At 41.6% G+C, this 24,527-nt stretch overlaps 1 protein-coding gene across 4 annotated transcripts; it reads left to right on the top strand.

Annotated features, from left to right (window-relative positions):
- The first annotated feature begins 18 nt into the window (after nt 1-18).
- Nucleotides 19-23,692, top strand: ap1b1 (adaptor related protein complex 1 subunit beta 1). 4 transcript variants are annotated; one of them, XM_070903610.1, is made up of 23 exons: nt 19-79; nt 1,951-2,056; nt 2,151-2,286; nt 2,746-2,991; nt 3,199-3,389; nt 3,492-3,713; nt 3,866-3,986; nt 4,109-4,204; nt 4,588-4,703; nt 5,996-6,161; nt 6,989-7,087; nt 8,102-8,361; nt 8,715-8,922; nt 9,142-9,162; nt 9,388-9,474; nt 10,086-10,115; nt 10,212-10,349; nt 10,445-10,590; nt 10,680-10,809; nt 13,647-13,731; nt 14,247-14,333; nt 14,934-15,088; nt 22,267-23,692. In XM_070903610.1, exons 1-23 carry the CDS (start codon nt 43-45, stop codon nt 22,339-22,341), a joined length of 2,958 nt encoding a protein of 985 aa, XP_070759711.1. In that variant the 5' UTR covers nt 19-42; the 3' UTR covers nt 22,342-23,692. The 4 variants fall into 4 exon arrangements, with proteins under 4 accessions (XP_070759711.1, XP_070759714.1, XP_070759712.1 ...); XM_070903613.1 differs by lacking the exon at nt 9,388-9,474; XM_070903611.1 differs by lacking the exon at nt 9,388-9,474 and having other exon boundaries at nt 9,142-9,183.
- Nucleotides 23,693-24,527: the final 835 nt, after the last annotated feature.

Here is a 24,527-nt window from a genome sequence, read left to right as displayed (position 1 = left end):
TTTCTCACCCTTTTGCAGGAGAATCGACAATTTGGATCCAAGATGACGGACTCCAAGTACTTCACCACTACCAAGAAAGGTCTGATAGCTTACTCTTTATTAATTCATAAGATTGCATCCATGCATTGTTTTTAAGCAGGTGCTTTATTGATGGTAAACTGTGTGGTGCATAATTATTATCTCTGCAAAGGGAGACCTGAACTTGTTTTTTAGGTTGTTAATGTAGTCCAATTAATTCAAAGCTGTTCAGCTTGGTTGCAGAAAAATTAAATTGGATATATTCACAGAAGCATGATGCAAGGCACGTTCATTATCATTCACTCTATGAAGCCAAAGATGCTTACTCAATTAAGATTTTAGAGGTCCTCGAGACATGAATGCATATTATGTTAAAGTTTGAGTTGTTTCATGTATTTACACATTACCAAAACCTTATTGACCTAGCTTGACCTTGAAAGAAATTGAACCTAAGATGTTATCACCCTGCGTCGAGTCGACATTGTTGCCAAGAACTGAACAGTTCTGGTTATTGTAAATCAGATGAAACATATTGAGCTGCTGTGCCTTCTCACACAACCCAGAGCTGTGCATGTGCCCACACACCAGGCTTGGAAGATGCAAATAGATGCTTATGAGTGTATAGACTCCTTATGTTTGTTAAGATTGCTCGAGACATAAGAGCATGCTTCTTTCGGTATCTGTTTTTTTTTTTCTGTGCATCTGCCCGATGTTGGTGTGTGCAGTCTGTTGCTAACATCTTGAAGGAGATTGGCAGTGATTAGCGGTTGGTAATGCGTGGGAAACTCTAAGTAGGTAGACTCAAAGTTAAGCCCAAAGTTGACAGTGTGTGTTTTTATAGTGACACTGCACTGAAAAGTAAAATGCATAAAGTTGAGTCTATTTCAGTTTTGTGCAAAGCAACAAAAAAAACAACTTCTTTGTCGTCCTTCATGAGAGACACACATGATGACATGATGCTTTACTCAATACCTACACTCACAGTTTAACACATTCAGGATAAAGTTTAATAACAGTTTAATAAACCTAGGTATACATATCATTGTACGTTTTAGTCACAATGCTCGGAAAATGATTGGCATCTCATAACCATAGAGATCAGCAGGTGACACGCTCACTTATCTTTACCACCTGTCCAACAATACCCACAAGTTTGGCTCGGCATTGTGGTTGAAATCAGTTTATGGTATTAATAAGAATATTTTTTTTTATTGATATATATCACAATACGATACTGTTAACAAATTGATATTTAGTGCATTGAGCTGTGTTCCACTTCCACAAAAAAAACAAGAACCCCAATACAAAGTTTTGTTTTTGAAAGTTGATTAAAGATCATAGTGAATAATGGCCCAGCCCCACTCATCAACAGTCGTGTAATCTGACTTGCGCACCCCCATTTGCCATGTTATCGGAGCTGTAAGTCTGCTGCTGTTCAGCTACTAATAATGCCAGAAGAAGACGTCCTGCTGCAGCTTTATGATAAAAGCTTTCTGTCACTGGACCTCTGGAAGGCTTATAGCGTGCAGCAGCTATTGGAAATTTCTCCTTAGTCACCAAAATCAGTTATGTGCTAACTCATTGCTAAATAAAAACATCAAGATATGGACACGTTTTTGTTTTAGATTTTTTATTTTTTTTTTAAATCACTCATGCTCTCTAATCAAGATGGCTGCTTGTGGCATGTGCCCCCTGACAACCAATACCACCCACCAGTATCAGAAATAGCTGCGGCTGTCAATGTCCCCATGCTGTAGTTTATGAGGGGTTAGATAAGGGAACACTGTACATTGTATGCCAGTGTATCCGCTTTTCAGTTTGCACATTGTGATTTGTGAAAAGAGGCCAATGCTTCACAGTCCTCTTTTCCACGGCCTACATCACAAATGGACTACATGATGTGTGATTCCCTTTTGTCTCTTGTGTGTTCAGGGGAGATCTTTGAGCTCAAGGCAGAGCTAAACAGTGATAAGAAGGAGAAGAAGAAGGAGGCTGTGAAGAAGGTCATTGCATCTATGACAGTTGGCAAGGATGTCAGGTGAGCCAGGGGACATAATGTCAGAAACAAGTACTGTAACACATCACCTTCCATTTTGAGACAGCAGGCACATAACACCTTGTCCCTCCTTCAGCGCTCTGTTCCCAGATGTTGTGAACTGCATGCAGACTGACAACCTGGAGCTGAAGAAGCTGGTCTACCTCTACCTGATGAACTATGCCAAGAGTCAACCAGACATGGCTATCATGGCTGTTAACACCTTTGTAAAGGTAAAGCTCAATCTGCCATAAATATATTAAATTATCTATTCATAATTTATCATTCAAGTGCAATTAGAGCTTAACAAAAGGTGTGTGCAGTCCTTGAGTTTTTCAACTTATTGTGCCAGAATGATTTTAGAAAGTATTAAAAAGGAAAAGGAAGTTTCAGAAATTGCTCATGTTATAAACAGGGGTATAGACATTTTTGCATTGCACTGTATGATTGGGAGGATAAATATTCTCGTGCTAATTTGAATCTACTTATGCATGCTGTGTTGGGCAACACTTGTCTGTACAGCTGTGTAACCTGACTTGGCATTATTTCCCTTTGAATCCCTCTGACTTCAGTGAGATATTTACCAAATCTCAAGGTATCAATTAAATACAGCCATTAGTGTTCTTTGAAGATTTTTTTTATCATACTACAATAGCATGTGACAAAATGAATGACCTCTCTAAACCATCTAGGACTGTGAAGACCCTAACCCTCTAATCCGGGCCCTTGCTGTTCGTACAATGGGCTGCATCCGTGTGGACAAGATCACTGAGTACCTCTGTGAGCCACTGAGGAAATGTCTGAAGGACGAAGACCCATATGTGAGGAAGACGGCTGCTGTGTGTGTAGCAAAACTTCATGATATCAACGCCCAGTTGGTGGAGGACCAAGGCTTCCTGGACACCCTTAAAGACCTCATCTCTGACTCCAACCCCATGGTATGACTCTTTCTGGCAGCTTACTAGCTGGCTATGGAGCCCGCCAGATGTCTTACTCTGCCTTTAACCGATAAGCCCTGTGCTGGCATACAAATGTCAGCATGTAGCCAGAATTGTGTTAGTACAACGACCTCTCTTTTCTATCTAATGCCTGTTGGCTACTATTTTTCTGTCAGTATTTATCTGAACTCTTGTCTTCATCTTTAGGTTGTAGCAAACGCAGTGGCAGCTCTGTCTGAGATAGCAGAGTCTCACCCCAACAGTAATCTACTGGACCTGAACCCTCAGACCATCAACAAATTGCTGACAGCTTTAAATGAGTGTACAGAGTGGGGACAGATATTCATTCTGGACTGCCTGGCCAATTACACACCTCGAGATGACCGCGAGTCCCAAAGGTAAGAGAAAACGCTGCCTTCATTAACACCACATGTCAGTCAGCAAATACTCCCAATAAACCCTGTGTAATTTTCTCTCCCAATATCATCAACATCTACTAGCATCTGTGAGCGTGTGACCCCACGGCTCTCCCATGCCAACTCTGCAGTGGTGCTGTCAGCAGTGAAAGTCTTAATGAAGTTCATGGAGATGCTGCCCAAAGACTTGGACTACTATGGCACCCTGCTGAAGAAGCTCGCCCCTCCACTGGTCACTCTCCTCTCTGCTGAGCCCGAGTTGCAATATGTGGCCCTTAGAAACATCAACCTCATCGTACAGAGACGGTAAATGTGGGAACATGACCTGGGGAGGAGTCTTTACTATTTTTTTTATACTTTGAGAATAGCAGGCCCTAATAAAAGCTGCATTTACTGTAGCACGGTTACAGTCCAAATTAATGCAGCAAATAACAAGAAATGTTGATGTCCCTTTTTAGCCCAGAGATCCTGAAACACGAGATGAAGGTTTTCTTTGTAAAGTACAACGACCCGATCTATGTCAAACTGGAGAAGCTGGACATCATGATTCGCCTTGCATCTCAAGCCAACATCGCCCAGGTAACACACCCACACATATAATACACTATTGTGTTGGAGAAGTTGTAACACATTATCTTGTATCTAGATACTGTTCTCAAGATCATCTGAGTGACACTATATGCTCGTCTGACTTGCTGTAGGTCCTGGCTGAGCTGAAGGAGTACGCCACTGAGGTGGATGTGGACTTTGTCCGTAAAGCGGTCAGAGCCATTGGCCGCTGTGCCATCAAAGTAGAGGTGGGTGGAGATGATGTCATGCTGTCGCCTGATGCTTTGTTGGTCAAATTCTTACGTCATCTATGTAGTTCAACAATAAAGCATTAGTTCATATTTACTTGAACTCAATCAGATCACAACACTGTAAATGATAAAAGGCCACCAGTCAAACACAGTTGTAGTGTTTTCATAATGAATACGAGGTAGCTTTGTTATTTCTAGTAATTTACATATAAGTGGAGTTTCCTTAATCATTTTTATTTCCTGATGACCCACAGTTGAAACTAGTTCCATATTGTGGCATATATCTTTTATACATATTAATTGTGCACATTTTCTATGCATGTCTATACTGTTTTTCTATCATGCCTATCATGACAGATTTTCTTCTCTCCATTCATTAGCAATCAGCGGAGCGCTGTGTCAGCACACTGCTAGACCTCATCCAAACCAAGGTCAACTATGTGGTGCAGGAGGCCATTGTGGTCATCAAGGACATCTTCCGCAAGTACCCCAACAAGTAGGTGCCCTCTTCAGCATCAGTGTGGACATTTGCTCATTCTTTGTTGCTTCATTATCCAGATTCAGCCCTTAAGAGCTGAGGAATACATAATGATGAGTATGTGCTTTAACTTTTGTATGATACATTCATTATAACTGGGCACTTGTGGAAGCAGATTTTGCTGTGAGGCTGCTGTTTAGTATCTTCAGCCAAATACATAAGGGGCAAACATTTCTCATAGACCACCTTACACCTTTATCAAAGTTTGACTAGGCACACAATTTATAGGCTGGCCATTCAAATTGAGACAGTCAGTATTTAGATGTATCACGTTGTATGACCTATTAAATGCTTTGCACTATGTGTGTCTATAGTATTTATTCACACATACTGTTATGCATAAGCAGACACCCGGACTGTTCCACTTCACTGACCCGCAGATTATTTTCTCTTGGTCTTTAAATTGGCAGAGTGAAAGCTCATTACACAGACAAAAAGGGTTTTCAGATTGGCATTCATCCCAAACGGTATGCAAAAGAGCTTTCAGACAAGAAAATAGTCCTAAGTAACACAGAGAGTGTTTGTAGTGGACAGCATTTAACACCCTGCCTCGGTTGCACCTGGTCAAAGGTCAGATTCGGCAGGAGTGTGACTTCTGCTGTGAATCCAGCAGAGTGGGTTCATGTGCCAGACAGAAACCTCTCCCACATAGCAGCAAAGCATCACCGTGGAGTCGTGAGTCTCCAAGGGAGCAGCTTTGCAAAGCTTCCAGCTCAGCATGGCTCAAGCCTTTTAGCTGTATGAGTCACTACCCACTCAGTTTTCTATTAATTAGAAATCAACTAAATCTTTCAGCCTTGCCATATCTTGTAATAAAAGCATTATGCAAATGGTATTGGTTATTATCAAGCTTTTTATGCAAATCAGAAATACCTCAATCGCAGGAATTCATCAACTGCTGAAAACATTGGCTGATTGAGCATCTAGCAAGCGAAAGACCCAAAGTCCAACCCTGAGCTAAAAGGACGGTGAATATTGGATTTGAATTAATCAGGTTGCCAGAACACACAATGCCAAAATATTGCTAATGTTGCTCTGTGTCTGCTGGGTGTGACAGTAGGTAGTTGTTTGCTGCCATGTTTTATAAGGTGATGTGGTGGCTGTTTGTCTGTCAGCTTGTTGTTTTGTTTTTCTCTGTCCCATGAATAGAATAATGCAGTTTTACTTCTATTGTGCTACTTTGATGTATGAGTGTTTTCATTTACATTTGCAACATTTGAGTGAATGTAATATTGTGTGACTGTTTCCAGGTATGAGAGTGTGATTGCCACTCTGTGTGAAAACCTGGACTCCCTGGATGAGCCGGAGGCACGTGCCGCCATGATCTGGATTGTGGGAGAGTATGCTGAGCGCATTGACAACGCCGATGAGCTGCTGGAGAGCTTTTTGGAGGGTTTCCATGATGAAAGCACTCAGGTGTGTTTAAGAGAGTGCAAGGAGGTTGTTATTTAAAAAATATGAAGCCCATTTTTAATGGTAGTGGCACCAATTACTTGTTAGTGCTGGCACTAAGTTGCACACTTTGGTTTCTGTAGTTGGAAATAATTAAAGCTATTGGTTAGCAGCTGCCAAGCACTAAAAATGGAGGTAACATGCCATATGCAAATGCAGAAGTACTACAGAGAACTGGTCTTATTTAACTGACAAAATGTGTGGTAACCATGAGAGAAATGAAAGAATCCTACATGGCTAAACGACTTACCGTGTTTAATGGGAAGACACTACAATAATGGGAACACTTTTTATGTCTGGTGCAGACACGCATTTTGTAGAGAAGCCAGCCTTCGCTCTGAAGAGTGTTCTGCCACAGTTTGTTGTGGGATTACACCAGGCTTTACCTGCTTAGACAGCTCCCCCTAGTAATAGATCGATTGCCATATTATTGCTTAGCGAGGCTTTTCTGATTATATTAAGTGGTTTTGTGGGTAGGTAAAAAATGCTTTATGGATAAAATGTTCCCTTTTGTGCTGTTGTTTGGTAACTGCAGATTAAACTAGTAGTTGGAATATTTAGCAGGGTGTGGCATCCACGGGAAACCTGAGCCCTGAGAAGTACAAGGAGTTTAACTGTGTTTATTTATGTGTTTAGTGTGGTTCCATACAGGTCATTGTTAAAAGATCATTGTTAAGATACACCTTGCCACTGCATTACAGTTTTAGACCAACTTGTAATTACACTAGCTACATTTCCAAGTAGTGTGTGAGCAGCTGTAACGCACTGTATGTGTTCACTGTGTCCTCCAGGTGCAGCTGCAGTTACTGACGGCAATTGTCAAGTTGTTCCTGAAAAAGCCTACCGAGACCCAGGAGCTGGTGCAGCAGGTGTTAAGCCTAGCCACACAGGTGAGGGGGAAAAAAACAACACATACATTTTATGTTCCTGCCATCATCTCTGTCCACAGATATTTGACAAACCTCAGCTACTTTCTACTACACTGAACTGTTTGTCCATGTCTTCCTCCTCTAGTTTGTGTAATTTGCTCTCATCAGACATGGCTTTTATTTTTGTATCTTTTCCAAGGAGTCCTAAATTACTTAATCATTCTAGGGACACTGGAGAATTGTAATGGCAGTATGGATCTGAGCCTTGCACTTTCCTCAGTAATGACTGCAGAGGTTTGAGCTTACTCTGCTGTTACACTAATTGTGTTTTAATGGTTTTAGGTAGCGAGCTGATTTATATATCTCTGCACATTGTTCGTGTGTTTAAATAAAACTGTTCATTTATCTTTTATATTTATTTCAGAGGAGAAATATTATCATCATAGAAAGAATGAGTTTGTGCGTCTTTCTTTTGTCCTCCATCATTTATGTCCATGAAGATGACAGAACATGAGAAGCACCTCATTATGCTGCAGTGTAATACAACAACACAGACAGCTATGGTTTCAATAACAACTATAGAGTCAGCATATAGAGTCAGTCAACATCTTGCTGACCCAATGCCAACAAAAATATGTATATGTTATATTATAAGCTTCACAAAGATGGAATTTATTACAGGGCTAGTGTACTGTGTCATATTAGCATTTTTCTACAACAATAAACTTGTAATTCTGTATGTGCAACAACACACTAGGCAGTGCATTTTTAAAAATGTGTCTGCATACATAAAATTTGTTGTTTTTTTAAGCTTATTTGATTGTTGAAACCTTGAAAACTTCCTACTTTTTCTGCAGTATTAAAACGTACAGGATCCTTGCACTACCAAGGCTGACTCAGGTTTTTATATCTTTGAATCACTGCTCAGTTTCTCATATTGGGGCCAAGACAGAAAAGAGTCTAACATTAAGTATTTATTAAACAAGCTCCATGAATAATAATCCTTCCTCTTTGTGCCTCCATCTCTTTCTGCAGGACTCTGATAACCCAGACCTCAGGGACCGCGGCTACATCTACTGGCGTCTGCTCTCCACAGACCCTGTGGCTGCTAAGGAGGTGGTTCTGGCGGAGAAGCCCCTGATCTCTGAGGAGACGGATCTGATTGAGCCCACACTGCTGGAGGAGCTCATCTGCCACATTGGTACTCTGGCCTCTGTCTACCACAAGCCTCCCAGTGCCTTTGTTGAGGGCAGTCGCGGTGTTCAGCACAAGAGACTCCCTGGCAGTGCTGGATCGTGAGTCATGCAATTTTTTTTTCTGTTTTTCTTTTGCAGGAAAAAAAGCTTGTTTGCTTAAGTGGACCTAGCTTCTTGATTCTGCTTTTGAATTTTCCTTGGAATCTGCTGAGTAACACACTTTCCAGCAGTGTCAAGATGTGCAGCTGTTCTTCCTTTTTCCTTCCTGCCTTTTGAATATAACTCAGTACATCTTCTTGTCATTGTTCTCAGTCATCAGCAGTTTAATGACAAATTAGGCTTACTGTGTGTTTGAAAATCACCAGGAATATCTAGTTTGCAAGATAGTAATGACATAAAATGCATAACCTAAATTAATGAATTCTTTTTTCTTCTTGTTTTATTTCTACTAGTGGGGAGAGTGTTGAGAGCCCAGACACAAGTTCTGCTGCTGGAGTTTCTGAGGCGCCCCCTGCAGTCATCCCATCCCAGGGTGACCTCCTGGGAGATTTGCTTAATCTGGACTTGACACCTACTACCACCACCGGACCAACACCACCCCCCTCCTCTGGCATGCAGATGGGTGCTATGGACCTTCTTGGAGGAGGACTGGACAGCCTGGTAGGTCTTCTGCACACTACTGTTTGAGTGAAACTGTCAGGTTCTGAGAGGCTGGTATGAAACGTCTTAGTTGATTTCAGTAATAAGCTTAATATCAGTGGCCTAGTGACGGTAATGCATCTTTGTATTTTGTCTTTTTTCTTCCTTTTGGTGCTTTTTCTTTTCTTTTCTTTTGACCCCTGTGTGTTTTCCTTCCTTCGTTCAATGCTGCACCTGCAGATGGGGGATGAGTCTGAGCCGGTAACTACATGGCGGGGGAGGGCACAACATTTATAAACCATGTCAGAGGATGTTAGAGGATGCATTCAATCACTGCTGTTTTACTGTAGTTCTCATGCATCAGTCTGACATTTTCATACATCATCTTTTATTATGGTGATATCTGCAGTCAGCATGCTGTTAAATCCTTGAGTCCATCTCTTTTCTTATCTCTGGGCTCTGCGATGTGTTCCATGTTTCAATCAGCCGCCTATTCCCCTGCGGACGGACACTCCTCAGTCACCTCAACTCCCTCATCAGTCCCCATCGCCCCCAGATTACAGCCCCACTGAGGTTGGTCCAGGGGACCACGCTGGACCAGTAAAGGCCAGCACCAGCCTAGAACCCCCTCTTGTCCCCTGTTGTACCACTGTGTCCTCTGAATAGTCCTCCCCAGCAGTCATCTGTGCCTGTTTGCACTTTGTATTACATTGTTTATGTGTCTCACCTCACAATGGTGAGATTTTAGTAAATCTCGCCTATGTGTGTTTCGTGAACGTTTTGTCTTCCATACACGGTAGTTTAGCTTTGTCACTGTGTGGAATCACTATATAATTTTTAACCACGGGTTTTGTTCACTGTACCCTCAACCTTTTCATCACCGCAGTAGAGACATTTAGTGAGTAGCATTTGAACAAAACCTATTGGATTTCAATAGCCACTTGGGCGGACTTGTGTGGACAGTAAAAGGTCAGTTACATAAGAGGAGAAATTCTCCTGTTCTGGTGTATCCTTCTTGCTGTTACTTGTTAATAGTGTAAACTCCATAGCTGTCATTAATCACGGAAATCACATGTCTTAGACCCTCACGCCCCTCCATCCATGCTCTTCAAACCCTCCATAATATTCTTTAATGCTGCACCAATAGATAACTTGAATTTTTTGTGCTTCCCCCTCTTACGCAGCTTGGCGGAGACCTTGGAGGAAGTCCTGCTGTAAGTCATTTTGTCTGAGTTTCTATTTGGCTCTGATTGCTCAATACAAGGTGACATTGAACGTGTTAGGGTGACTTGTTACTTTGTGACCCACAGATGGGTGCTGCTTTTGGTGCTCCTGCAGCTGTAATGCCAGCCTCTTTCAATGCCCCTGTTAGCGGCGGTCTGGATGACCTGTTTGATCTTGGAGGTGGAGTTGGTATGCCTATGGGAGCCTACAGCCCCCCCAAAACAGTGAGTCTTAATAAGCTGGCATGAGACATACTATAGAAAGATGTAACAGCAGCGGTTGGATCCTTAATAAAATAACTGATCTTGTCTCTGTTCAGGTTTGGCTTCCAGCCATGAAGGCCAAGGGTCTGGAGATAACAGGCACTTTTGCCCGCCGTGCTGGGGTCATCCAAATGGAGATGACCCTCAATAATAAAGCTATGAGTGTCATGACTGATTTTGCCATCCAGTTTAACAGAAACAGGTAAACCCACCTACCAAGCAGCAATGTGCTGATATTTGTGTAGATTTTCACATTTTGTGACACTTTTTCTCCTCTGTGTTCCTCTGTAGCTTTGGTCTCGCTCCGGCTGGTCCACTCCAGATTCTCACTCCTCTTAACCCAAACCAGAGTATTGAAGTGGCTCTTCCCCTCAGTACTGTGGGACCTGTCATGAAGATGGAGCCTCTCACCAACCTGCAGGTAACACCTTCATATATATATTTATTTCCCATGAATTTTACGTGACTGTACTTGTTTTTATTTTGGTCGTAGTGTTCCTTCCCTGCTTTTACTTCCAATTTTTGAGCATTGTGCTCGTGACAGTGATGCGATTTGTCAGCAAGATGATTGTCAGATGACAAGTACAGACTAGAAGCACAATGTTATGTATGCCAACTGTTTTCAACTCTGGCCTTATCAGGACACTGATGCCTCAAGTTTACTGTCCTAACATGGCTTCCTACTGGGCCCAGGGCCTCGAACATCGTGACAGCACTCTGTCAGAGATGGATCGTAATGTAAACAGAGTTAGCAGACATGGCTGCGTGTTACATGCACGTTTTTCATAATTAAATAAAAACATTACTTTAAAATCTGTTAAATTCCAAATAAAAGTTGACAGTATTTCAACTTCTTATTCAATTATCTTTTATATATCCCAAGTTTACACAACTTATACTGCTACATGGTTGAAATATTCATTGTCCTGAAAATACGACCATGTGTCTTAACCGATTAGTAATGCATCCTCACTGTTATTCAGCTATACTGTTGAATTCCCATGTTGCGAATGAAACAGAATTAAAACATAAAACAGTCTTCAGAACGGTGGTGATAAGTTGTAAATGAAAGGCGCGGCAGAGGCTGGCTTGTTTTTGATCAGGGTGGCTCTTTTAACTGGGCAGAATGGACGGGTCGGGTGCTGTTTGCAGCTGGAGAGAGAAGATAAGAGTGTCGAGGGGGATGATAGAGGTGTGGGTGGTCATTAGTGGTCACACAGCACATGGATCCTTTGTTTCTCCTGGCCTCAGTAGCCCTGCTAACCTTTCTACTCCGCTGCCTCTAGGCCCTGCTTTGATGGGTGTTGTTGTCTGTTTTGACAATTCCTCAGATATTTTATTTTGAGAGGATCTGCGTTGTTTTCGTCTTGTTGGAAGATGATGTCCCAGAATATTATTTTGAGCGCTCTTTTAACTACTGATGTGTGGTAGCAGTTTGTGACTCTTGTACTCCACCACAGTCAATAAATAAAACCCTTTCGTGACAAATCCACACACTTTAGGATCTTTGTCGCGTTCTGCAATGACACAGCAGTTACATTTAAAGACATCAAGACATCAAAGTGGTGACTTTTAACTGGTTTGCTTGTTACAGATCAAACAAATACATTGACATATACAGTATGGTTATTCAGTAGTAAAGAAAAAGCAGTCTAGTACAGTGGTTCCTAAATTGGTGAAGGTTAAATAAATGCTTTGGTACTACAGCAAAGAATTGAGAATTTTGTGAAAGGTCTTTCAAGTAAACGTTCAATGTGATCAATCAATGAATAAATCCCTGTCCCATGCTGAGCTAAATCACAGATCGATGAGTTTAGTTACTGGATGACAGCGTTCACAGCCTTCTCATTAAATAGATGGCTTTTGCTGCGAGATCCAGCGCCTCTACTCTTTGTACCTGAAGCGAAATGTTAAATAAAAATATAATAATTTCTTCTGGTGTTACTGTAATGGTGTTAAGTGAAGGCTGGCACAGGTAAGGATTATTTTCATTATTGATTAATCTGACAGTTATTTTCTCGATTGCATTTGGTCGTGAAATGTTGAAAATGTCCATCACAATTTTCTACAGGCCGAGTGGATGAATTCAAATAGGTTGTTTATGCCAAGCAACAGTCCAAAAGATATTTAATAAATATTCAAAAAGGAGATGCTAGAACAAAAACAAGTATAAAAATTGTTGCAGATCAATTTTCTGTTGATCTACCAATCTTCCAGCTTTGGTTCAAAGTCCATTGTGGATGTGATCTAATAGCCTATTTAGAGTAATGGGGAGCACAAAAATGTCTTTGTGTGTAAAAGAGAGGCCTTGCGGGGTTTAGGAAGCGCTTATCTTCTAGATTAACTTGAGACCTGAAATAATGCGTCAAAAATGATATCATGCAGTAAACTTTTATAGTTGGATTTGGTGTCTGACCTCCTGCTATAAGTAAAAGAGCTCTATTATAGACACACAGAATGAAGCTCTGTGTAGTTTGTGTATGACTCGCCGTGTTACTGGCAGTCCTGCATTGCGCCCAAGAATAAGGCGCCCTAATGAATTATTCACGAGTCCTTCCTCTGCTATCCTCTGGACGAACTCGCTCTCCTTCTCTCAGCACTTCTTTATTGAGCAGTCTGATCAATATCACAGGCTGCCGCTTGTTACTTCAGGTACCTCCATTTATACTTCAGTTGTTCTCGTGTTTCAGTGTCTTGTACTTTTGCCACCAGAGCCCATAGACTGTTAACAACAAATTGATTTTTTCTTTTTTTGAAATGTGGACCTGCTATTAACTGCTATTTAGGTTCTCCTTCACCTGTCACTCTTGTTTGTGTCTTTATCTTTTATCTTTGGTACTTTATTTTTTACCGCTCTCGGCTATTCTTATCTCCTTTTATATTTTCATCTTTACTTCTATCCTCTTGTAAAGCACTTTCTAAACACAGTTTGTAGAAAGAGTTATTTTTGACATATTAAGCTTGTAAGTAATGTTTGCTGATATTCTTTAGCAAATAAAGCCTCATGCTTACTGTAATATACAGAGTGATGGAGGCCAGTAAAGAACATGGATGAGAACGTAGGATATAGTATTGCCTGTGTGAGAGAGTGAGATTCCCAAAAGGACTGTAGCCCTCTGACGTTCAGTAAACGGCACACAAACCAGCAATGTCCATCTTTGAAGGGCACTTGAAAAGTAATTACCCATATATTGCTTCTTGTTTCTCTTCCTGTCGTCCTCCGCTTCCCCCCTTCCTCGGATGTAATCACTCTCGCAGGTGGCTGTCAAGAACAACATTGACGTATTCTACTTCAGCTGCCAGTACCCCATCAGCATGCTGTTTGTAGAGGACGGGAAGATGGGTGAGTGTCTCTTGGCTAAATCTCTTCACTCAAAAGCTTCAAAACCCTGCTGACGTCAGCAATACACACAGACGTCAGTCTTTCAGCGACATCACATTATGAGCTTTTGCAGAAGTGTGTGACATAGATGTGTGACCTGCCTGGACTTGTTCACCTCTTGGGGCTGCACAGTTGCACCAAGATTGTACAACAGAGTCATTTTTGGGCCCTTTTTTCCTTTTTTTGTGTGTTGCTGTTTGATTTATTCTGTGAAAACGTGTTGGCATTTCTCCCTGTGGAGCCTCCTGATGGGGCTAGCAGCAGGACTGCTGCCAGAGGCTGCAAGCTAATGCTCCGAAGCCGCAGCAGGAAACCTTGTGTCTAGTGTGGAATCAAACCACTCGCAAACTACTTGACATTTTTATTCACTGCAGTGTGTACAGTTACCTTTGCCACAAATCCTATGGTTATTCTCATACTGCGCACGTGTGCTCTGTCTTTAGACTCATCCAGTGATTGTGTCTCTTCATCCACAGAGCGACAGGTGTTCCTCGCCACATGGAAAGACATTCCTAATGACAATGAGTCCCAGTTTCAAATCAAAGACTGCCATCTCAACTCAGGTGAGGAGAATGAAAAGAGAGCAGAGAGTGCAGTATCTGAAGAACACTACACTGTGCAGCCATATCCTGCAGCTTCTTTATATGTGACAATAGCCTGACAGCCGCGGCGATCTCAAATTCACATCCTCGCTAATGAAGCAAATTGTATTTGATGAGAACTCATCAGCTGCAGTCCCTATTTACGTGTGATAATTTAGTTTTACACAAGCGTGAGAGCAGCTGAACTGGAGAAGAATTCCTAATGACAGCTTAATGGAGATTTCCCCCCACAGATTAAATTTCTTCTTCATGAGCAATGAGAGAGGGTTTTTCGCGTCCTACTGGGGCACAGCAGCAAGACCGAGGCTGAGGAGAAAAGATTATTCCAAATTAGTGACTGTATCGTTGCTGCACAGACAGCCTTGAGTGAAATTGTAGTGGATGATAAGGGGAAAAGGAATCCTGCATGGTCTGGTACATTTAATGACTGTTTAATGACTGAAACGTGAATACTAAAAATGAGCAGTGGCTTCTTCAGATAGTTAAGACGGTACAAGTTCAGTTAAACGGTTACAGTCTTGACTGTGTTGTGTTAATTTTAGTTTTTTCTTCCCTCAACAGATGCAGCTTCCAACAAACTGCAGGGTAGCAACGTCTTCACCATAGCCAAGCGTACAGTGGAGGGTCAGGACATGCTGTATCAGTCGATGAAACTCACCAATGGCATCTGGGTGCTGGCTGAGCTGAGGGTGCAGGCAGGAAACCCAAACTACACAGTGAGTACTGTACAAGGTGTTTTAGCTGAATTCAGTTTAAGTTTGAGTCACATCACTGTTGTGCCGGCGCTGCTGCTGCTGCTGCTGATGAAGACTTTTAGTGTATTACTGTAAAAAATATCAGGATTAAGGAGTTAAATTTGCCCACCAACACAGAGAAATTTGACATGGCAACATATTTTGTATGTACGCGTATTTATGTACAATTTGTTAACTATTTGTTGATTATTATTGTTGACAACATCATTATGCCTGCTGCATAGGCAGGTGTAATAATGTTGTCAGGAACAACTTGTGTTGATGTTAAACTTGATTTAACCTGTCCTGGGGGAAATGCTCAAATTGATCAGAACGTCCATATGTCATAAAAGTTTTACTGGAATTACAGTTTTGAAAATGATTATTATATCATAACATGACTGAAGTTTATCTGTAGATAAATCTGAAGTGTTTATTTTTATAATTCCGTTTCACCAGGATTATTGTATAAGTGAAGGTTTTTCTCCAATGTTTACTACCTTTTTTATTCAAAATAAACATTAATGAATTTTTTTTGTCTTTTGACATGTAAGCATTTGATCTTAAAGAAAGGCTACATGGCAGCAAGTAGATCTTTACATCATTTCAGCGTTACAGGTGTAGAAAATATTAAGACATGGGACAAGAAATAAAAAAGTAGTTTAATAAATTAAAATAAGTCCTCTTCACCAGAGGTTCTTCTCAGTGCTTGAAATTAATTGGGCACTTTGTCAGTTTTTATACAGGTCCCAAAAAGGTCCCAACGGCCTTTTTAAAATCCACTGCGCATAGACTGATGATGTCTCTACCATTGACCCAAATGTTCAAATCTGGAGCCTTAGCTATTTGAAGAGGCTGCAATCATACCCCCCATAATAACTGAAAACACACATCTTGATATGTTTGCTATTGGAGATCTGTCCCATAATAAACATAAATCAGGAATCAAAGTTTATTGAATCGAACCATCCACCCAGGACTTCCTTAACTGTGATCCAGAATAGTCTCACTACTGTGCATTCCCATGTACCACTTCTGCACTTCAGCACAAAGTAGAGCCTGACGTTGAATGAAGTCAGCATGATGCCGTTAACAAAATATTGTCATCACTGCACGTCATGACTCCTCTAGGGAGTATAGGCCATTGACAAATGTACTCCACCTCACTCAGTTGTTGGAAGTTCTTTGGAGATCTCCCCAGTTGAACCCACTCCCAGACATTTCTGCCTGGACGCGTCTTCTCCAGCTGTTCCTGGGGCGACCTCTTTTCCTTGCTCCTTGGGTTTGGCGGGTGATGTTTGTGGCAGGTTTTCTGAGGGTGTGTTCAATCCAACTCTACACTTTCTCCTTCGAATTTGAACTTGTACTTTTCCACAGGTCCACATTGTTTACTCCACCAGACGTTTAGTGTTCTCCCAAGGCAGGTGTTGATGAGTGTTTGCAGCTTGTTTGAGTGTTTTGTTGTTCTCCCTGTCCCTGATCCATACAGCATCACCTGCTTCACGTTGAAGTTAAAGATGCTTATTTTGGTTTTAGTTGAGATGTATTTTGAGCTCCAGGTCTTCCTGAGCATGTTAAACAGCACCCTAGCCTTATTGATCCTGCTTTTTATGTCAGCATCTGTCCCTGTGGTGGTGTCCACAACACTGCCTAGGTATGTGAATGCTTCTACCTCAGTGCTGTGCATGAAGATGGGGTTACTGGTTTTGGAGTCATCACTTGTGTCTTAATTCAGCTTAAAAACAACAAGGCATTTGGTCTTTATTGTTTATTTGCATATAGGTGGGGAAGTGAGAACCGATCACAAGTGGTCAGGTGTAAACAGGGGTATGTTGGCTGTATTGGTGCAAGACCAAGTTTTGTTGCGGCTTGTGAGAGTCTGTCCACCTCTCCTGCGTGCGTGCGTGCGTGTGTGTGAAAGAAGAGTTATTTCATCCGCAAAGTCAAGGTCATCCAGCTGCTCCCACATTGTCCACTGAATCTCATTTCTTTTCCCTTCAGTTGTTTCCATCATGATCCAGTCAGTTGCCAGGAGGAACAGGAATGGTGAAATATCTTTGGTTGACAGTCGTCTTGACATTTAAAGCTCTGGTAGAGCTGGCCTGCATGCATGACTTTGCATGAAGTTCCATCATATGAGTTCTTGATTAAGTTTATGATCTCGGTGGGAATTCCATAGTGGTCCATTAGGTGCCATAGTGTTGTCCCGTCTTAAGCTGTGAAATGCTTTCTTAAAGCCGATGTGCAGGGATGCGTCCCATTCAATAGACTGTTCAACGATGATGCGTAGTGTTGCTATGTGGTCTGTGCATGAGCGATCTCTCCTGAATCCTGCTCGCTGGTCCCGGAGCCTATTGTCTACAGCTTCCTGAAGACGGCTGAGGATGACCTTTGTTATTTCTGCTGGTCTATGACGCTTGATTTGTAGTTGTACCCTGGCTTTGGGAATGTGTGGCTGTTCAACGTGGGTATGCGGTTATGTCCCTGTGATTGTATATAACTCCTTATTTGAGTTCTGCCTCCTTGGCCAGCCTAGCTGAAGGGGGAGGCTTGTTGATTGTGCAGTGATTGAAGTGTGTCGCTAGTGTGTGTGTGTGTGTGTGTGTGTGTGTGTGTGTGTGTGTGTGTGTGTGTGTGTGTGTGTGTGCACGCACACACATGTATTTGTTTGTGTTCTCCATTGTGTTGTTGCGTGTCTCTGCTTTGTCAGCGTGCCACAGTTTGATGGATTGTGTTTGGCTGCATGACTAGTCCAGAACGATGACCTTGGTGTAACACCGCTCATCACTCATTCTGCTTTCACGTCATGTTTTCTTTTATAAGGTGCTATTAACTGTCTTTTTCTCTTCTTCTGTCTAGACTAGTCAATTTGTCAGTCACCCAGCTCTCGCTCATCAAATATTCAGAAAGTTGAATGGCTTTACACTTCCTCAGTTTAGTACATCAGCATGTAGCCTGACATGAAAAATACAACTTATGGAGTATTTCCCTCAGATAAAATATGAGATTAATTGACTGAAGTGAAAGCTGATTTTTACTGAATTACTTGTAGAGCATTTATTGTGTGTCATTTTTTTTCTGCTGGAGGGGGTGTGCATTTTTCATGTTCTTGCTCTTGATTAGCTGCATTTTTATTTCCCCTGTGCGTCCATTTGTGGTGTAACCTCATTAATTCAAGAGGTATTTCTCATCCACCTTCAGCAGTTTCTGTTCTGCACTCCTCCTGTCATTTTGACATCATGTTCATTTTTAAATTCAAATTGTTCCTCAGTGAGTCTACAAAGGCTCCCCCACTTTTTTGCAGATGGATCATAAATAGTTTAGTGAAGAGAAGACTAGACTTTCAAGTTAACTGTGCTGCGTGTACAGTGCGTACTCGTCTGCTGCTCGTCTCTCTGAGCTGCTGGCTGCTGCATGGAGCCTGCACTCTCTTGGCACGGCACATTACAGCCAAGCTGCTAAAGCCTTTTGTCAGCAGCTATTTTTAGACCTGAAGAAGTAAAGCCCTGCCGCCACATTTTTATTATGCTTACGAAGACGAGACATAAAAATAATTATAATTAATTACCTGTGCTGTTTTTATGGCTTTTCTGGTATCTCAAAACTACTTGCCTCAGCTCTCTCATGATGCCTCACTACTTATAGCTGTGTCCCAATTACACACTGGACACCATTGCCCCACTATGCAGTGTATAACGAAAATGGAAGAGTAAGCAGAAACAAGTTGTGAACACTACATTGACATATCATCTCCTTTTAAGTTGATATGGCGAACTTGTTAGCCAACAGTTTATTTACACACCCAGCAGTTACGGAGCAACATTATCATTCATTCAGCTCTGTTTTTGGTCTCTACCAACTCCTGAGGGAAATATCTGGCTCTTTAACTGCTAAACGCTCCACTATGTTCACCAGCTAGTCTCTAACTGTGTCTGTCTGCATTTGGTGCTGAGCAGGTAGTGTACAGTGGATTTATTGGACGTTTTTTCGCTGAAAACAGCTGCCTGCTGCTGCCAAAAACAACACTGTTTATTTATTTATTTATTTATTTAACTTGTAAAGGGACCATGTACAATATTAAACATAAATGTTGCCTTTTGATGTATTGTACCAGTTAGCGGGCCGGACAGCTAAACAATGAGCTGAAAGTCACTATAAAGCTCCGTAAAGCAGAGATTCGGGTGATAATTCTCTGTAGGTTCATCACAACGAGTGACACCTTTCATATTGTCACATTGTTCTCACATTGTCATTTGATACATTGCTATTATAAAAATATAAATTATAGCAATCAAATTTATTTGGACTGACTTCCATCTGAGCTCATGTATACTTTATAGTTTTTATAGTGGAGAATTGGGACACTGATTATCTTTTTGACATGAAGCATGGTGTTCTCATCTGCCATCTCCTGTCCCCATGGCAACTATGTGACCAGTGATGTTGGCTGATTTTCTCTCCCCACCTCTTGAGCTGGTATTTTTGGGGGGGTGTTTGGTTAACGTGAGTTTCAACACAGAAATGGACTCCAAAGTGTCGCCCCACGCACAAATATATCTGCCGTCCCTCTACACAAGCATAGAGTTACTGTTTTGCAATATCATCATACCATTGCATCTATCCCTTTTTAATATCTCAGACCTGAGTGGGTAATGTTACAAATCAATGAGAAGGACTGCTGTGTGCTATTATTGGGTAAAATTATGATGAAATACCTTTTATTTCTTCTTTATGAATTTAACTGGATTGATAAAAGACTGACACATCTGTCCGGTTATTTCATCCATAAACAGGTTTCTTAATGGATTTTCCATAAAAATGTACTAAATCACAATATACTGTAAATCGATATAAAATTATATATACTATTGCAGAGGATTTTATACATATTGCCCACCCCAAGTTAGCACATGCAGGTGACATGCTAAAGGATAACTCGATGTAGGACAAGGTCTAAACCATTAGACTCAATTCAGACATGATATCAGAGATTTATCTTTATTAGATAAATATCCCTTTATAAAATCATGATCAAGCATTGGTCGCAAAAAAGACTGGTTACCTTTCTTAGCTTTGTCCTACTGCGGTGCTACATTGCTGCATTAGAGACCTGCAGTTAATTGCTTGCATGTTTATCAGCAATGTGAATCCACGCGTTGGTCTCTCATTGGAGAATTTTGGCTGAAAAGGTAAAACCTGCGTCACACATAACGACATTTTTTGTAACTAAGGATTCGAGAGACAGAGTTACGTAAACACCTTGATACTTGAAGTTCATTGTCTTGGGATGATGATGAAACAAAAATAGAAATAAGAATTCAGTCTCTCAATCCACACACCCTCCTTCATCATTACTGTTGCTCCCTGTTCATTTTTATTTCCATGCCTGTGTACTGCTGTTACATTCCCCCATAGGTGAATGTGTGACAGTGAGTAACAACCGCTGATATAATACTAATGTTTTAGCAGCAAGCCTTAAGCTGAACACATGAATGCCGCAGTTTTCTAGCTCAGTGGCTAGAGGATCCGCATTTCCTAACATCCCTTACCCCATGCTGACAGGAGAGCGGCTGCCTAAATGTTGCCAGCAGCATGCATTAGTAAAGAGCCCTGAGTGCACACAGGCAACACTTAAGGAGCTGTGCAGTGTTACTGCTTCATTCCACTGCAGCTCCACGACACACGCCATCACCTTTCTGTTTGGTCTTCGAGGAGGTGAGGAACACTCGTCCGTCAGTCACCAAATCTCTGGTGAATAGCTGATCGTTGTGATTATAATAATGGGGCCAGTTTGAAAGAGTAAACATTACAGTGTTGTCGCAATACGGGAGTTTCAAACTTAGACACTGTACAATTAAAAGTATTGATATTAGATACCATTTGAGGGCTTAAAAACAAACATGACTGAAATCAGTACTTTGCAATTGTCATGAGGTAGTGCTGACGAGTAATACTGAGTGGAATACATAGACAACGCCATCTCTCCCTGCTAGCTCTCCACTGTCTGCTGTCAAATAATAACAAAAAAATTTTGATTTTTAGAAGATTTTTTAAACTCAGCAGGACGTTCCCTGGACACAGTATTCTTGGATTTAGTTTCTTATCTTTCTGCGTTGTTTGTATTTGACACTCAAAACCAGTCGCAGCACTTGCTATCTTTGGCAAAGTTACGCTGTGACCCCCCGAACTATTTTCCAGTGAAACAAATGTAAGAAGTGACAGTGATGAAAGCTGAAAGAACAACACTGTGAATGACAGGTGGAGGGAGCTGCTCCATGTGGACAGAGATGGATGCATTTTTCATTGTGTAGTAATTAATTAGTGAAACATTTTGAAATATTCAGAGTCACTGCTTTTTGTATTTATTAATAACTGTTTACTGCAACACCATGGCAGTATCTGTCCTGATACAAGTACTCCAGCTGCCTTGTGTTTCCTGTAAAGAGTGTGCTTCTGGGTCTGAGGAAATAACATCTGCAGTATGATGGGTGGGTGGGTGGGGGGGGACTCAGTTTGACTTCAGTGAGGCTATATCAAATCCTAAACCTGCTCCCAGCTGAGACTAACATCAAAGAGTGGAGAGGCTGCCTCTATTTTCTCTAGTGTGTTTATATATCTATATTTCTGTCTGTACGTCCATGTGTCTGATATTTCTCATCTGAAAAATAGTGAATTTTGTCTCCTGGAAAAAAGACCAGGAGTCTTCTTCTGCTTCTTTATCGTGGTCTCATTTGTTCTCATAAGCTTATGAAACTGGAGAAATATTAATAACGCTCATGTCTGACTTTTGCCTCATGAAGACCTTTTTGTACCTGTTCCTTTTTCCTTTGTTTGAAGTTGTGCCATTTATATTAAAGACCAAAAATGAAGTTGCTTCATCAGCTTACCCTGTTATTACTCCATCCTACTGACACTAACTTGAATCTGCTTCACGCTTTTTCTTGATTTTGTATTTTGGCTTGTCATTAAAACAGCTACTGTCTCCACACGAACCTACACGAGCAATGTAAAATTCAGTATGTGTGCTTGTAAGTTGTTTCTTGTTAAAGGTTTATGTGACTTGTTGTTGCCTGTGGTAACCACAGCGGGCGTTTCTGCAACCTGTTCTGTGTTGATGTGTCAACTCATATCTAACGCTGCTCGACTCTTCTCTCCCTCAGGTCTCTCTGAAGTGCAGAGCTCCAGAGGTTTCCCAGTGTGTCTTCCAGAGCTACGAGGCAATGCTGAAGAACTGAAAAAACACCCCCATGTCGACCCAGCCGCTGCCCTCACAGACTCCTGGCACCTTCTCCTGCTCTCCCTCACCTGACCCACCAACCACATTATGACCTCACGCAGTGCAGGAGCCACTTCCTGCTGCGTCGGGCCTGGAGGCTGCACTCTGTATGTCATCCGGCTGTTTAATTAGGATGGTTAATAATGATTTTGTCCCACTTTGACCCCTGGTAGTTTATATAACACACGTATCAGTTTCTTCCCCACCTGAGCCATCATGTGATGACCTTCATTCTTTTGGAGAGAGACATCTGTACGACTTGTATTCCCGTGACTGTTGTCTCTGCATGAGACTCTTTAATCATTATCTAGCCCCACTTCTCTGCAAATTAGAGTCTATTTTGAGCGGCTGCAATCAGCAGGTGAATCAGCACTGTCGGCATATTTATTTGGGGTACTTTCAGTTAAAATACAGCAGAAAAAGGCTTTAACTCTCCTTATCCCTCCTCTGCCTGTGTGAAGTGGAAGGTGGCCGTCCGGGCCTGAGACGAGACGCTTAAATACTTACAAACTACATTATTGTTGTCATTTTGTAGACTTTTCTTTAGTGTCTGTGTTTAGCAGTGGGACCAGATCCTCTGCTGTCCCCGGAAGCAGAATGTCTGATGTGTGCCGTGTGCTTGGAAACTGTTTGTTTGGTGTGTGTTTCTTTAATTTTCACATCAATTTCTGGACATTTTCTAGACTAGCAGCAGTTGTCCACTGCCTGCTCTCTTACTTAGTCATTCCATGGTTTAATTTGTGTTTGCAGTCTTGTTTGTGTACACATGGCAAACTGGGAGAGAGCCTCAGGTGTTGAGGATTTTGTATTTGCTGCCCCCCCCCCCTTCCCCCCACACACTTGGGCTCTCTCTGCCACTTTGCTCTCTCTGTTTCCTCATCGCAGCTTTTCGAGGACCATGGCCACCTGAGATGAAGGTTCAGGTGAGATAACTCTTGTGATGTCATGGTTTGTGACACTTCTGAATAATAAGTGTACATGTAGGTAGCACACTGCCAGCTGAAAGACGGCTACAACAACATCCAGTGTCCCTGTTTTACCTGCAGACTCAACTAGATTAATTGGATTCCTTTTTCCGAGTCATTACACTGAAGCCCTTTTCATCGGCTCTGCGGGATGTATGCACCTAAGCTAACACCTTGTAAAGATTACAACAGAGGTGGCTGTGTATTCCAGGTGTGTGTCTTTGTGTGTGGTGAAGGCTGATTCATATGAAATGCTGTAAAAACAAAAATCAAATGTTTAATCAGATGCTTTTGATTGACTAGTTTTGTTCATTGTGTGTACATCATTTGAAAAAGAACTATTAAAAGTCTTGATAGATTCACATGTTCAGTCTTTTCTTCAGTGTTTAGACAAAAAGTTAAAAATGCAGTGGAGAGACCCTTTGTTTTTCTGTCAGTGTGTCACAGGATGCAAAACGTTATCTCAGTTTTATTTGCTTGGCAAAGTTCACATTCCCAAAGTTCCTGGAAGCCAGCATGCGTTGTTTTTACCACCATACTTTACAATCATTGATGACCTTTGAGGCGTCTCTTCTCATGGGCTGCTTAGCTCTGCTCCAGTGTTGCATACAGAGTCTCAGTGTTGTTCAACCTTGAGCCATGAGTGAAGTCTGAGGCTTACCCGCAGCCGAGTGCGGCTCCTCTGAAGCGACAGCAGAGTCTTTAAAGTGCGAGCTGCTTGGGAAAGCTTAACCAGGATTTGAACTGCATCACCTAATTGGAAAGACAAACGCCTCTCGGCTCAGATGTGTTCCTCTGTGAATGATAAAGGTCACATTTGTATTCAAGGATGCAGACTTACTGACCAGAAACGAGTCAGATGCTGTGACAAGTTTCTGTTAATGAGTGATCTATAATATTGATCCTATGTGATGAATGCATTCCAATAGGGGGCGCCACTGCACTGCAATTTAGGCTGTCTGTATAAAGGAACGCTTAGTGACTTCAAAATACTGTTAATACCATGAAAGTGATCATTGTTTTTGTACACCGTGAGTTATTTAGATGCCTAAAAGGCCCTACATTTTTTATTTGGATTTTCATATTTTATCAAGTTAATCCATTATAAGTGCAATTTATTTCCCAACGTGAAGGGCTAAATACTGTTTTATTTATTTGTTGGCCTAAAAGGAATTAAATG

The sequence above is a fragment of the Enoplosus armatus genome, chromosome 4, assembly GCF_043641665.1.
Source record: "Enoplosus armatus isolate fEnoArm2 chromosome 4, fEnoArm2.hap1, whole genome shotgun sequence".
Classification (NCBI taxonomy): domain Eukaryota; kingdom Metazoa; phylum Chordata; class Actinopteri; order Centrarchiformes; family Enoplosidae; genus Enoplosus; species Enoplosus armatus.
Note: the sequence above shows the minus strand (reverse complement) of the source record. Positions and strands in the feature narration are given on the sequence as shown.

Excerpts from the sequence above, each read along its gene's own strand:
- ap1b1 (XM_070903610.1), top strand. The coding sequence starts at position 43 with ATGACGGACTCCAAGTACTTCACCACTACCAAGAAAG. Across the intron at positions 3,987-4,108 it reads CTCAAGCCAACATCGCCCAG|GTCCTGGCTGAGCTGAAGGA; the intron begins GTAACACACCCA and ends GACTTGCTGTAG. Across the intron at positions 8,923-9,141 it reads GAGGAGGACTGGACAGCCTG|ATGGGGGATGAGTCTGAGCC; the intron begins GTAGGTCTTCTG and ends CTGCACCTGCAG.